The 15,000-nt window shown below is 41.9% G+C and overlaps 3 protein-coding genes across 3 annotated transcripts in view; 1 reads left to right on the top strand and 2 right to left on the bottom strand.

Moving 5' to 3' along the window:
- The window catches only part of LOC134182250 (uncharacterized), a 23,997-nt gene extending 14,196 nt beyond the window's left edge, over nt 1–9,801 (bottom strand). The window contains exons 1-9 of the mRNA XM_062649635.1: nt 9,698–9,801; nt 9,242–9,634; nt 6,808–7,177; nt 5,513–5,655; nt 4,780–4,911; nt 3,220–3,333; nt 3,112–3,149; nt 2,761–2,953; nt 2,607–2,699 (exon numbers count right to left, since the gene is read on the bottom strand). Coding sequence (XP_062505619.1) covers nt 2,607–2,699; nt 2,761–2,953; nt 3,112–3,149; nt 3,220–3,333; nt 4,780–4,911; nt 5,513–5,655; nt 6,808–7,177; nt 9,242–9,634; nt 9,698–9,712 — 1,491 coding nt within the window. The 5' untranslated portion in view covers nt 9,713–9,801. The remainder of the gene's footprint in view (nt 1–2,606; nt 2,700–2,760; nt 2,954–3,111; nt 3,150–3,219; nt 3,334–4,779; nt 4,912–5,512; nt 5,656–6,807; nt 7,178–9,241; nt 9,635–9,697) is intronic.
- A 146-nt stretch (nt 9,802–9,947) lies between these two features.
- On the top strand, nt 9,948–10,873 carry LOC134182525 (haloacid dehalogenase-like hydrolase domain-containing protein 3). The gene has a single exon (XM_062649941.1). It carries the CDS (start codon nt 9,967–9,969, stop codon nt 10,672–10,674), a length of 708 nt encoding a protein of 235 aa, XP_062505925.1. The 5' UTR covers nt 9,948–9,966; the 3' UTR covers nt 10,675–10,873.
- A 1,768-nt stretch (nt 10,874–12,641) lies between these two features.
- Nucleotides 12,642–15,000, bottom strand: part of LOC134182304 (zinc finger protein 391-like) — a 2,570-nt gene continuing 211 nt past the window's right edge. Inside the window, exons 1-2 of the mRNA XM_062649699.1 lie at nt 14,962–15,000; nt 12,642–14,394 (exon numbers count right to left, since the gene is read on the bottom strand). The exon at nt 14,962–15,000 is cut by the window's right edge and continues 211 nt beyond it. Of these exons, the coding sequence (XP_062505683.1) occupies nt 13,061–14,394; nt 14,962–15,000 (1,373 nt within the window). The 3' untranslated portion in view covers nt 12,642–13,060. The remainder of the gene's footprint in view (nt 14,395–14,961) is intronic.

Here is a 15,000-nt window from a genome sequence, read left to right as displayed (position 1 = left end):
CAAACAGACTGACAGACACATAGACAGACAGACAGACAGACAGACACACACACACACACACACACACACACACACACACACACAATTCAGTGTTTGTCAAATTGGTAGCCCGGACGCTCCGGAAAACCACAAATATTGGATGGGCAACCAAACATACATTTACAGGTAGCCCAAGACAATTACACACTGTTCGGTACAAAATTCTTGTCGTATTAACAATTACATGCAAGAATTTCAGTTCATCTAGATTCTTACTCTATATTCCAAAATCGGTTGTCTAAGTACTTTTCCTATTAAAAATTAATGGCAGCAACATATTTAAATATAATTATTGATACAATTAAACATAAATTATTAATACCAAAAATTTTCTGGGCCTTTACTAAGTAAGCAGCTTCTGCATGTTTAAGACAGGCAACTTAACATTTTCCTGGGCAACCAAATCACATGGGTAGACTTGAGCCAGTTTCCCTCTGCCCTCATCATTCCCCGGATTGTCAATCCTCAGCGTAGAGAGACTGGTTTCAGACTGCCCACCAACGTCACTAAATGCACTACGTGCTCGCCATTATTGCACCTCATTACCGATCTGTATCAGACGTGGAAAGTTACCAGACGTATGTTGTTCCAATAAACGGCTCCGGAAGCCAATAATTTATGCAAGATGTAAACCAAGCAGCCAACGATCTTGTAGGTTGTACAAAGACAAGCGCACATTACACTTCAACACATGAACTGCGTCTCAGCCGTTTCTTGTCTAGACCCATTTGCATCGGATTCGGAAGCTCTTAGAGCCAAACTCATAGCACAAACGACGCGTAAGATGCCCTGATCGTCTGACAAAAGACAAAACTCACATTCAAAAGCCGCACTAACTCATAGATCAATGCAAATCTAGGCACAGAAAGCGATAGGAACGCTTTCCTGACAATTTGTGAAGTGTTTGTGCGCCACCAAGGACTGTTACCAGACATGTGGAATGTGCCCAAGGCAGCTGGCACACAGTACGCACTAAATGGCAGCATTTAGTGACATCAGTAGGCGGTCTGAAACCAGGCTCTCTGTGCCAAGGATTAACTTAACAATCCAGGGAATGACAAGGGTGGAGAGAGACTGGGTCAAGTCTAACACATGGGCACATGGTAGCCCAGGGACAACTAACAAGTGTGACAATTTCAATTACTGTTAAATACCTTACTGTTTCTAATGTTTTTTGAGACTATCTCCTTGCGAGCCTCTAAAAATAATTTTGAATTTATTTTCAAATCATAATTTTTAGGCTTTGATGTGATTAGTCATTTCTCAATCTAATTACTCCTCAGCACAATAACGCAGCAAAGTTTTCTGCCAGTTGACTCTCTACAGAAGCAGTAGTGTATTACTCCGCATTTTGCTGCATGCCCATATAAGTGAGGTTTACCAAACCTTTCTTGAGGCAGTACTGGTAACGAAAAAACTGGCATGCTAGTACAGAGTGGGTAAGTGCCGGCATGATGGTGGCACTGTACTGGTGGAAGGAAAGGCGATAGATATATTAACATCACACACATAATCCGGCCATGATGGCAGAGCCAGAGTAGATTAGATGGCACTTACGAGAGGCAGGAGAGAGGCACAATTGCCATGGAAGAGCATCACACAAAGCATTAAAGGACACATTAGTCTAGCACATGGAAGAAAATCATATACCATTGCCACAAAACTTCACGTACTTTGAAGAAGTCATTTGACCCGCATTTTGCTGCATGCCAGTAAACCCCATAGTATACTGTACCAGCACCCTAGTCAACTTCAGTGTATACCGGCATGCAGCAAACTGCGAGGTAATATGCTATATCGCATTGGAAGTAGTACTGGCAGTTCGGTTTGAAAGAGAAAGCCATAGCTTCTTTGCTGAGTCACCATCTTGAGCTGTGAACTTCCGTCTAGCAGCCATTTTTGACAATGTTTTGTGCGCATGCGCAGAGGCAGAAGCAGGGACATAAGATAACTTTTTAGACTAAAAATATTTTTTTATTTATTATCCTTTAATTTTTCAATGGTAAAATCTTTGAAAAGACTATTACTCGAAAACATTGGAGCAGTAGGGTAGACACAGACAGCAGGAGAGACAGACAGAGGGACATACATACTACATCTACAGACAGGCAGGCAGACAGGCAGGTAAGTACACAGTCGGACAGACAGGCAGATAGGCAGGTAAGTACACAGACAGACAGATAGACAGGCAGACAGGTAAGTACACAGACAGACAGACAGGCAGGCAGATAGGCAGGCGGGTAAGTACACAGACAGACAGACAGACAGGCAGGCAGGTAAGTACACAGACAAACAGACAAGCAGATAGGTAAGCACACAGACAGACAGACAGACAGGCAGGCAGGTAAGTACACAGACAGACAGACAAGCAGATAGGTAAGTACACAGACAGACAGACAGACAGACAGGCAGATAGGCAAGAAGCAGTAAGTAAGTACACAGAGAAATAGTTGGATGAAACAAGCAAACCAACAACACAAACAGAATACCCAATCTTGACACCGAAAAAAGCACCAATATAACAACCCAAAGACGCAGCAGCTCACGTCATCACAGCAACTACCAACCTCCTTCAGTTCCCTGTTTGCATCTTCCATCTCACTTTTCTCTTGCAGGGAAGACACCGCTGTAGACTGCAACTTCCCCTTCAGATTTCCAATCTAAAAGTAAGAAAGAATCACGATCAACAGAGTGATGCAATAAAAGATTGACAAAGATGACCTCTGTTTCTAGTCGATCTTTAGTTGATTCGGCTCGTTCTCTTTCTTCATCAATTTGTCCTTCCATTCTAACCAGCTCGGCTCTCAGTTCCTCGGCACTTGCTGTGTGTTGTTGGATGGATTCGGTACGAGCCTGTAGCTGAGCTTGTAAACTGCTGCACTCGCGAGATAGATCCTCAATAGTGTTCTCATACCTAATAGACAGACACATGAGGTATAAGACACAGCCATACATGCAGTCACAAACACATGCATTCACAAACACGTGACTACATTAATTATCACACAGCACATTTGATTGTTAAGATTTCTCATGAATATTTGATTACAGAAAGAAAGTACGTGACCATACTGTGTCTTTGCTCTTGCACTTTCCACCTTGAAGTCTTCCTGCCAACCCGTACAAACACAAAATACATTAGTTAATAAAATATGCAGAATATTGTGATGATCGTCTGACTAGTTCAGTTGACAGCAGCAGCTCTGTGTCCTTTGATGTGCCCAGCTCTTTACGTACCAGAGATAGTCGTGTATCTAATTCGTTTCGTTCTTGTGTCTCTGACTCCAACTGTGCCTGAAATGCAAGCAATGCAACGTAAATAGCAGAAACAATGCTCTAATTATAACAACAACAACAACAATGATATTAACACTTGGTTGATTTAATTATGTATTTGCCTATCAAATTGTGTCTGTCTGTCTGTCTCTCTGTCTGTCTGTTTGACTGGTGTGATGCATTTTGCAATGCAGGGTACTATGTACTGTCCAACTACTAGTAGTGTTCATCAACTAAACAAAGCTAAAACTAAAACTCGGGTAAAACAAAAATAAGGACTACACTTAAAAGCTACAGTGTATACAAGCAAAGATTGTGTGTGTGTGTGTGTGTGTGTGTGTGTGTGTGTGTGTGTGTGTGTGTGTGTGTGTGTGTGTGTGTGTGTGTCTGTCAGTCTGTCTGTCTGTCTGTCTGTCTGTCATGTGTCTGTCTGTCTGTCTGCAGTTTGTGTCTGTCTATCTACAACAACAATGATATTAACAGTTTGTTAACTTAATTATGTGTTTGCCTATCAAATTGCATAACTGTCTGTCTGTGCATCTGTCTGTCCGTGTGTCTGTCTGTCTGCGTGTCTGTCTGTCTGTGTGTCTGTCTGTGTGTCTGTCTGTCTGTTTGTGTCTATCTGTCTTCTGTGCCTGTCTGTCTATCTGTAAGAAATCATTATCAAGTTGAGCCTAGAAACAGATATTTCAATGGCTCACCCACATTCTTGTGACACCCTAAACTCAACTGCCAAATGATTAGGCTACGCGGCAGAGATGCGAGAACAAAGAAAGATGGCAAATATGGTCAACAACAATCCATATCAGAATCTACCACGCCATGTATCTCATTGGTTTTTTAGCACTTTGGCTTTTGGGGCCCCATGGTTGAAGAATATTTAAATAAGGTCTCCAAGAAGTCGAAAGATGAACAAGGAAGGAACAATAAAGCAGACTTTAGCAATAGACGGAGGAAGTAACTGTCTGTAGTTGTACAGTCTTGCAACTCTCAAGTGATTTTTAAGAAATTGCTAAAGTTGTCTTAAGTGCAACTTCGATGATAGAGACCTTCAACATTGTCCATTGACTGTTATTGTTTTGCATAAAGTTAGCACTTGTTATCGGTAAAGTAAGCGTTCTAATAAAACAATCTGTCTGTCTGTCTATGTTTGTCTGTCATGTGTGTGTGTGTGTGTGTGTGTGTGTGTGTGTGTGTGTGTGTGTGTGTGTGTGTGTGTGTGTGTGTGTGTGTGTGTGTGTGTGTGTGTGTGTGTGTGTGTGTCTGCCTGTCTGTGTACGACTATCTGCCTGTCTGTGTTTGTCTGTCTGTCTGTCGCTGTAGTTGCCTGTCATTATGCCTGTCCGTCTGACAGTCCATCACACCATTTATCATCCACATCCTCACATCTATTACGACTCAGTATCTCACTATCAACTATCACATAACATCACTTCACCACTCTATCACACTAACACATCATACTTGAGTCTGCGACAGCTGCTCCGTCAGCTGATGGTTTTCTCCCGTCAATCGAGCAACCTGCTCTCCTTGTGTCACCCCAAAACTTCGCCGTTTCTCTCGTTCATCACTTAAATCATTTCTGAGACGTGACACCTGCACGCACACACACAAATACACACACGTGCATGCGCGCGTGCACACACACACACACACAGGACAAATGTCAAGCCTTCCACGTCATTCGGCGTTGACCTTAAGGTCAGTTGCGGAGATAGCTCACCCTGCCTCTAAAGACAGGGCCTCCATGCGCTATGTGGAGGCATAGAGCCAGTGCTATAATCCACCTGGAGCTTGGCCGGAATCATCCAGATGCACTGACTATGGCGCAGCTCTGGGACTGGACACCAAGGCCCACAAGTACCAGTCTGCTGCATGATGTTACTTGCATAATGTTACTGCCAAGCCAGCGGTCATGTCCACCCCAGTCAATGACCAGGTACTCATTTATACTCCTGAGTCGAGAGAAGCAATTGTGTGTAAGCTTCTTGCTTAAAGAAATTATGCCATAGCTCGCCATCACTGTGACTTGAACCTACAACCCTGCAAGGTCCCGAATGTTTTCATTCTCCAAATGCATTCTCTAACCAATTGAGCCACAGCATGCGTGCGCGCACACACACACACACACACACACACACACACACACACACACAAGTAAACAAAATATGTCAACAATTAAAACCCTAAATCTGACCGTTTCATTCAAGGAAGCATTTTCTTGCTCCAACTTTAGACATTTATCACTTAGTTGTGTGATTCTCTGACTGTGTGAGTCTCTGTCTTCCGACACCTTCCTTATCGTCTTTTCGTGATTAGACTTTGTAGCTTGAAGGTCACCTGCAAGTTGCACAAAATTGTAATAAAAATTAATAAATTATGAGAAATTAATTAATGAGTTTAAAACGGCAAATATTATCAGCTGACAATAAATAAGCAAGCAAGATGATAGTTCTTGCCATACTCACTCACGCATACACTGTACGTGTGCATACTAAAATTCACTAATTGATATCAATAAATACAATTATGTTTAACTTATCAATGTTGACATAGACAGTGACTTGGACGTTTTCATGCTTGTCAACTTGATTTGGTCAATCAATTGTCGATGTAAAAATTATCAGTCTTTCAGTTGCATAAGGCCATACAAACTACATATATAGTTTCACGTCAGCCTCTTCCTGAATTTAGCTGAAGGTAATACAGTTGTACGCAGCACCTTTTAATATTAACTAACACATTTTTACTCATAATTTAATATTAACAAGTTATTGTAGTCAGTAGGTTTCACAGGCTCACAGCTTTTATTAAAAGTGATGCATGAGATGGACAAGTGACAATATGGTGGCTGGAGTATGCGCACGTGTCTAGGTGTGGTGGTAGCTTGACTTGTGCAGTCGTGATGACTACAACCACACTATCTGACTCTCCCACTCAAAGCACCAAGCAGGAATATCGTCCAGCGTCGTAAAAGCTGAGATTTCGTACAATCAAGTGATTTTCAGTGCATGTGATTTTGGCCGTCTGTACATGTCCCACTGAAGGGTAACTACTGTGGCATCGGGAGGTTTGCGAGTGATGGGGGCACTGACGCAAAACTGTATATGTAGTTTGTATGGCCTTACATTGTTGCTCAAAGGTCAATCAAGGAAATCCTCAATTAGCATAACTGAACTTAATTAACAGTCACTAAAGTCAAGAAAACTGTCTACATAAAGGTTGCTGTTAGCTCCTTACAAACATTAGCTGTAGCAACAGACAAAAATTTGGCTCATGTAGCTAAGTGCATAAGCTGCCCTGTCACACACATGCACACTTGCACTCATACACAATGACATACACATGCACACACACACACACACACACACACACACACACACACACACACATATGCACACACACACACACACACACACACACACACACACACACACACACACACACAGACACACACACACACACACCAAATACTTTCATAGTAAAACATACTTCTGTGTCGATCCTTTACTTCTTGCACTTCTTTCAACCGCTTTTTCTCCTCTTCTGCTATTCTCGCCGTAAGTACACGTACTTCTTTCTCAGCAGCAGCCAATTTCCTGCCCAGAGCTTGTGCCTCTCTCTTTTGCTTATCTCTCTCTGTCACCAACACTTTCTTGGCTTCTTCATGTTGAGTCTTAAGCTTAGCCTTTTCTTCTTCAGTTTGCTCTTGCACTTTCCTCATTGATTGTTCGTAGTCTCGTTTTTCCTTTCCAGCCTTTTTTTCAGCAGTTGTCACGTCAGTTTGGAGTTGTTGAACCTTCAGTTCACCTGCTGTCAAATCGCTCAGCATCCTGGCTCGCTCTGTCAAAAGATTAGACACCTGGAGAAAGAAATAAGATCAAATATATTAAATGGTATAAAATTAATGTAAAAAAATCTATGATAGAGTTTACATTGTTTTTTCAAAGTTATTGTGTTAACAGTTAATTTTTATTCTAAAATAATTAGAATGTACAATGAATGCATACTACAACCCACATATGCTACACAATAATACAAAGAATACAAAATATTTTTGTAATAAATAAAAAACAAAGTAGGGATGGTTGCATACTTTAAGCTTGATAAAATAGGAGTGGAAACTTTTGCAGACAAGTACTCATACTTTATACAATTAAATCCCTATTTTTAACTGTGGGAGATTGGTTTCAGATGTAAAGTATGAGTACTTGTCTGCGAAAGTTTCTACCCCTGTTTCTTCAAGCACTAGCTTATAGTACACAGTCATCCCTACTTTGTTTTATATTTACTACATACATATTTTTGTACTCTTGTTCATGTCCTTTTCTTATAGAAACACATGCATTGCTACAACTCAGTATATTTGAGAATTAATTCCTTAGCCTGCTATGTTAATGCTGCTACTCTAAAACTATACACAGAAGTAAAGTTTCATTACTACCAGGCAATGCTAGAACATTAATATATAGTACACACAATATAATTCATTAGAAAGAAACATTGTTACAACTCATAGTATAGTAGAGAATTGCTTAGACTGCTACGTTAATGCTTCTACTCTACATCTATACAAAAGTAAAATTTCATTAGTACCAGGCAATGTAATAGTCTCACGCAGTCAGCCCTTCCCCTTTTTGACTTCCATATCACAAGCTAATTTGATTATGATATGGCAATGAGTGTGTGCATTCCAGTCCCACACAAGCAGAACTCATACCTTCTCTTCTACCAGTTAGAAAGAATGGTCTCTATCACACGCACGTGCAAGTTTTCTGCAAAGATCTTGTGAGGGAAGCGGAGATCCTGTTTGTGGACCCACGCAGAGAACAGGGAAAATCCAACAAAACTGTCGACAAGTCGATCAGCACTGACAGATCGCGAGTAAATCGACGAACGTTTCAAGTAACAGGCAAACAACAGCAAAGCAAAGATCCTGTGAGCAGCTTCGAGAAAGACAAAACTTCCATGAAACTGGCAAGTCGGCATATGCATGCGACTTGTCACATGCAGAGAAAGGCGTGGCAAATTTCACAGTAAAATATGTCGCCCGAATGTGCTAGCACCAAAGGGATAGTCAAAGATGATAGCCCCTGCGTAGCCACGCAAAATGATATAAAAATTGTAGCATTCTATGTAAGCATTTCAAAGCTATGCTATCCCAAAGTGAAAATCGGATTAATATTAACTACCAGTGCCATCCCTACTTAGAGAGTGCTAGCGCACTCTCAGGTACCATAAATAAAAAGAAATAAATAAATAAAATAGATAAAATTACATAAAATAAGAAACAAATAAAGTAGATAAACAGATAAATAAATTTAATAACATAAATAAAATAATAAATTAAAATAAATAAACAAATTAAATTACAGATACATGAAACAGATGAAATAAAAGATAGAATAAGCAAATACATGTACACAAAACAAATAAAATAAATAAGTAAATACTAAATAAACAAATTAATAATAAATTAATAAATTAATTAATACATAAATAAGTAAATAAATAAGTAAACAATTAATTAATTAATAATTAATTAATTAATTCATAATAAGTAAATAAATAAACAAAATTAATTTATATACATATATACATAAATAAATAAATAAAATGTTAAACAAATTAATGTAAATAAGTAAATAAATTAATAATAAAGAAATCAATTAATTAATACATAAATAAGTAAATAAATAAATAAACAAATTAATAATAAATTAATTAATTCATAATAAGTAAATGAAAAAGTAAATAAGTAAATAAAATTATATATATAAATACATATATACGTAAATAAATAAATAAAATGTTACACAAATTAATATAAATAAATTAATTAATTAATTAATTAATAAAAATAAACAAACAAACCAGAAATTAATTTAGTTGATTGCTCTAAAGCACAACCATTTCATCAGTCCACCTGTTCTCGTGCTGATCCCTTGGCAAACTCCTGCATCCCTTCTGCACTCAACAACTCGGCTATCGACTCTGCTTCCCTCACATTCGCACTCTTCTCCACATGCACGTTCATCAGTTCTTCCTTCAGCACGTCGTTCTCCCTCTCCAGTTCGGCGACCAGCTGGTCCTTCTCTCCAGACAAATTCCTAATATGCTCGACATATCCCTCAACCGCCTGCATCTCCTCTGCTTGTTGTGTCTTGAGCGCGTCCATTCCCTGTATTGTCTCTCGCAGCGTCGTCTCCGTTCGCAGCACTTTCCTATACAAATGGCGTATTTTTCTGTCGTCCGATACGTCGGGTCGAACTCCATCGTGCATGAGATGCTCCTCAATCTGGAGATCTTCTTGTTTCTCCTAGAAAAATGAAGAAGGAATATCGACGAAGCTAAGAAAAGTTGGTACGATTCGAAGCGTTGCCTTTGCTGTTGCCATTGTGTCCGAGAAGAAACCGCCGGCGTCTGCAGCTGCTGTAATAGCTCTGTAATGGTCTTCAACACACCTGTTGTTAGCGCGTCCCGTGATCTCCCGAGCAACCAGCGATTGGATAATGCTAGTCACGTGATCAACTCGCAGTCGTTCTGGACGCGCGAGGCAATCTGATCCGCGCTTTCTCTCTAAGGTCTGGCAACGCAAGACTCGGTTCGCAGCCTCCGCGGTAGTTGTTTGGACGTTTCGCGACGTGCGGGATGACTAAGCTTGTAACATTTGACGCGACCAATACAATAATACGCCTCAGTCGTCCTCTTGGCGAGCAATATTCACTTGCTGCCAAGAAATTCGGTCTTAGCCTGACCGCTGCGCCTCAAGTTCTACATAATCATTTCAAGAGCGTAATGAAAGCAAGTCAGCCCAATTACGGGCGTTCTCTCGGTATGACAGCCAAAGAATGGTGGAAACGCGTCGTTCACGAGACCTTTGCAAGAGCCGGATGCCCGGATGCTCAAAGAGTCGATGTCGTGTTCGAGCATCTGTACGAGGAATACTCGAAATCACATATGTGGCGGGTCTTTCCTGAAGTGCCCGATCTATTGCAGAGATTGTGTGAGAAGAAAACTACGCTGGGCGTGGTTTCCAACTTTGATGATCGTTTGGAGCAACTTCTCGTTTCTCTCCAACTTCGACGATATTTCGCGTTCGTTCTGACCGGATACGAAACCGGGTTCGAGAAACCGTCTCTAGATATGTTTCGGATGGCTTTGCGAGAGGCGAACTGTGATGCTGGTGATGCGTTACACGTGGGTGACAGTTTTAGTCATGATTACCGCCCTGCAATGAGTTTGGGTATCAAAGCACTTTTGATAGACAGAGAGAAAGGAAAGACAGTGATGGATGCCGGTATTCCAGATGGTGACGTAATAGAGTCACTAGACAGTGTTCTTGACCATGCTAGCTAGTAACGTGTAGTTCGTCAGGTGTGCTAGTAAATAAGAGACTAGAATGTAATGTATGAGATTGTTTGTATTACAGAGAGGCATACGTAGTGTATAACACTTAATTAAATTAGACCTAGCTGGCATGGTATGTAGTAATTAGACATAGCACTATGTGGTTAGTACGTTAGTGAGCGTTGTAGAGTGTGTACTAGCAAGTGAGTCTCTAACTAATCGAGCCTGTGTCCACCGATCAAACACAAAAGCATACATGTACAACGAACGGTAATTACAACATATGACTAGAATACTAGAGTAGTTGCGTACGCATGAATGTCATGATGAGCTAATAGTGTTGCTCTACAGTCAGACTGTCTAGCTAAGCAAATACGGTCACTGTATGTGCTGCATTATGCATGCGTTGCATGCTGCTTTCCCGGTAAGTGCAACACTTACGGATTGAGAGTTGTTCGTAGCTAAGAACAAGCGGTCGAAGCGTCATACAACCGACACCGAGTTCATTCGAAGTCAGTCATGATGAAGGTTAGTCTAACGACGCTGTCTCTAAACGCCGAGAAGAAACGTTTTGTGCACTGACCGCATCCTAGCATATTCAATTTAGCAATTCTATGTACGTAGGGCGCCTTGAATAGTACAAGTTGTTGTCTTCGAAACTGCACCACAGACATGTCGTTTAGAAAACAGTAACATAGTATGGATAAAATTGTCTGCTAATATTCTAGGAAAGTAGAATGAAACCGATATTTCCTTTTGCGAGTCGAAAGCACGGGAAGAATTGCCCCAATCTACTTCAGACCTTTAGAATTACAATCGCGACATGTTCAGCAAATCTAGTAACCAATTGCAAACTTTTCTTTGCTAAGAGAAAGCTGCGCTTTTGTTAGGTCTCGACACCAGTTTGGACCTCGAGGCTGCGCAAGGTGCACGCGTCCAGCGTACGCATATCTGAATGGGAAACTAATTTTTTCTAAAACCGTGCAAAGCTATCAATACGCCCTATGTTAGGAACATCATCGTGGTTTGCTTATCCTCGTTCGCTTGTGCAATAGCTACTCAGTTGCGCAGCCCCTAGAGGGTTGTACCTGTGCCTAGGCGAACCCCGTAATTAATGGGGGGCGTAACCGTAACGAACAGCAGCTCCTTGTCCATTTGCCATTTTGCCATTTGCGAACCCCTACTACCGACATGTATAATTTGAACCGTGACAATGTACACTAGTTTCATACTTTATTTCTTCTACAGCTATGACAGAATAGAGCGTACAAGTCAAGCCTCAAGGACTAAACTGGCATGCAGTCCTTGGATACCCGTGAGAACTTCTATCAACTAGATGCATACACACTAACATATTCCTCTTTCATTATTGACCAAAATCACCCGAGCTCTTACTTTTCCGGTCGTCTCGAAAATTACGCCAGTTCTTCATAAAGTCACTGCTGCACGCCACATGCATTCTACTTGCGACGAGAACAGTCCGCTTGCGACATGCAGACCTCCTCACTGCGAGCATGCAAGGATGCGAAAATTGCAGGAAAAACACAGCAAACCTTCGTAAATACGATATCGAATCAAGTTTAAACATTTTTACTTCGAACTCAACCTACAGTGTACATCTAGCATCTTGCAGATTGTCATTGCAGAACGACTGTACAGTGACGTCACTGCCAGATACCGGCATCACTCAATGTCCATGCAGGGCCGACGCACCAGCAAACTTCTCTCTCTAGCTCGATATCTACGTCTCTGAGTGCTACAGTACGGCTAAAAGCTGCTTGTACGCAAGTATAAAACGCGTAGCCCTTCAACAACCGGAAAGAAAGCATCTAACGCGGAAGTTTTGTTCATAACATTATCGACAACGTTAACCGAAAGCGACAGATGAGTATCCGTACTTTACGAAACATCCGTATGACAACAAAACAGCGCCAACCACGGTACTCCAGACTTTCAAGAAGCAAACCGTCTACACACCATGCATACATGTTATCAAAAAAAGGGAAATCACAATGTCTGACAGCATTAGGTAAGTCACGCAGACGAGACAGGCAACCAAGTCTGCGTTCGTTTCTTATTCAAACCGTCAATCTACTTGTATTGTACACAAAAACATTAGAAGCAAGTGAAATTAAAGTGCTGATAGTATAAATCGGCCTACCAACGGTCCGCGTTACATCAACTGTCACAGCCACATCAACCGTTTGAACAGAGAGACTGTGTACTGTGTCTACCAGCACGCGTCACCCATTCAGATTGATGATTCAAATTTAATTATGCGGGCAAATGCCCAGATATTGCGAAGATCTAAACCCCCTTGTCTACATAAAGGAAGGGAAACCGGCGCAACCGTTTATTCAATATCTCAAAATATGAATGATTCGATATCAATGTCTCATGACTTGAAGACTTCTGGTCGACAGATGTGCTTGACAAGCTGCGATGAGGAGATGAACGATCGAGAACATTTGGGACAGTCGAAGGGTCGTTCCCCTGTGTGTGTCCGGATGTGGTACCGCAGTCCAGACTTCTGGTTGAACGATTTGTCACAGTACCAGCACTTGTGGGGTCGAGACCGTGTGTGTGTGTTAATGTGATCGGTGAGGGTCGTCGATCGAGCGAATGATCGATCGCAGTGTGGACACTTGTATGGTTTCTCACCTGTGTGAGTGTACAGGTGGCGCGTCAGGTGGGATCTCTGAGTGAACGTCTTCTCACAGTAGTGACACGTGAACGGTTTGCACATTGTGTGAACCCTCATGTGTTGACCGAGAAGATTCGTTGTGGTAAAGCCATCTCCACAGAGGTCACAATGATATGGACCTGCTTCACTGTGTTTGGGCTCAGGGAAAGTGGATGAGGAAGTCAACGCCTCCACATCCCCGTTGCAGTTTTCAACACAATCCGGACATTCCGTCTTTACTTTGTAGGTGTCACTCTCTTCGTTCCCATCACTGTGCTTGATACCATTGACCTCTACTTGAAATGATGGCAATTGGAGATGTCTTCCGTGGTTATTAGAGACGGGAATCGCGCTGTACCACATCTTGTTGCTGTACTGAGGTTGAGTGGGAGATAACTGAAAGTCACCGACAGGAAATACAATTCCTGATCTGAGAAGAGAGATCCTGGCAGTAGCTGCAACCTGGACTGGATTGGAAACCTGCTCATTGACGTAGATTTGAAATTTGGCTGCTTCCGAGTCAACAGTGCCATTGATGGTGCCATTGGTAAGCCCGTGATGTTCATCAGGTGTGTTAGAGTCTGAGACTTCGCTGCCATTCTGTGATTCTTCTGGGAGAGGAGAGTGACAGTAGTTGTTCATTGTTCGACCGTTCTGATGCTCCAGAGTCTCCTTCATGATGCTCACTTCACTCAACATTCTCAACTTCGAGTAAAAATCGTTCTCTGTCAGATAAGATCCCATAGTTGCAGACGTTTCCTGTAGTGTCACGCCATCCATCATTTCTAGTGGTGAGAGAGGTTGTGAGGACACAGAACTTCTCTCAATTGATAGTGTAGTACTAGGTGAGCGCATATCAACACAATTTTCCTGTTCCTTTTCCGGAAATGGCGACTGTGAAACGGGGGACCCCACAGGTCCAACGTCAGGATAGTAGCTCAAAGTGACAGACCCTGATGTTGCTAGACAATCCGCATACCCAAAACGACGCTGTATGCTCACTAACTCAGGCACATAGACATGACTAGAGAGACGTCTGATAAGCTCTGAAACATAAGAAACAGCGAAGTGACGTCGACTACTCAACCCAAGCAAAAACGTCATTTCAAATCTGGCAAAGCATTCGCACCCTCCAGTGCTACACACACACACAAAATCACCTACGACAAACGCATTGCATGTTGCAATATTTTTCCGCACTAAATAAGGGACACAAGCGGAGGTATACACAGCGTTCATCAAACGTGAAACTGCTCAACACGTACAACAAAAACACACTCAATATCGGGACGTGCAGCAAAGCAGACACCTCGTGGCACCACTTTTGCCTTACTTATCGAACCGGCTCGATTAGGGAAGCCGAAATGGGATGCGGGCGGAAAACAACCACATACCGGTCAGATGACATACACAGTGCATCCTACTGGACAAACACTCAGTGAGCATGACGGAATACGACTACCGTCATTGAAGCCACTGTAGCCCAAAACATAGAAAAATAACCGTCTTTTAGAGACAGTTAGCTTCCAGGGAGGAACTAAAATTATAGCGGAAATTCTAGCGACGGTCAATTGCCCAGAATCGACAAAATTTCGGTTTGTGCGCGTGTTCACCTCGCCCGGGGACTCTGCCCAAGCTGACGTCTTCTTGCG

This window comes from Corticium candelabrum, chromosome 7, assembly GCF_963422355.1.
Source record: "Corticium candelabrum chromosome 7, ooCorCand1.1, whole genome shotgun sequence".
In the NCBI taxonomy this organism is placed as follows: domain Eukaryota; kingdom Metazoa; phylum Porifera; class Homoscleromorpha; order Homosclerophorida; family Plakinidae; genus Corticium; species Corticium candelabrum.
This window is presented reverse-complemented; position numbering and strand designations above follow the sequence as displayed.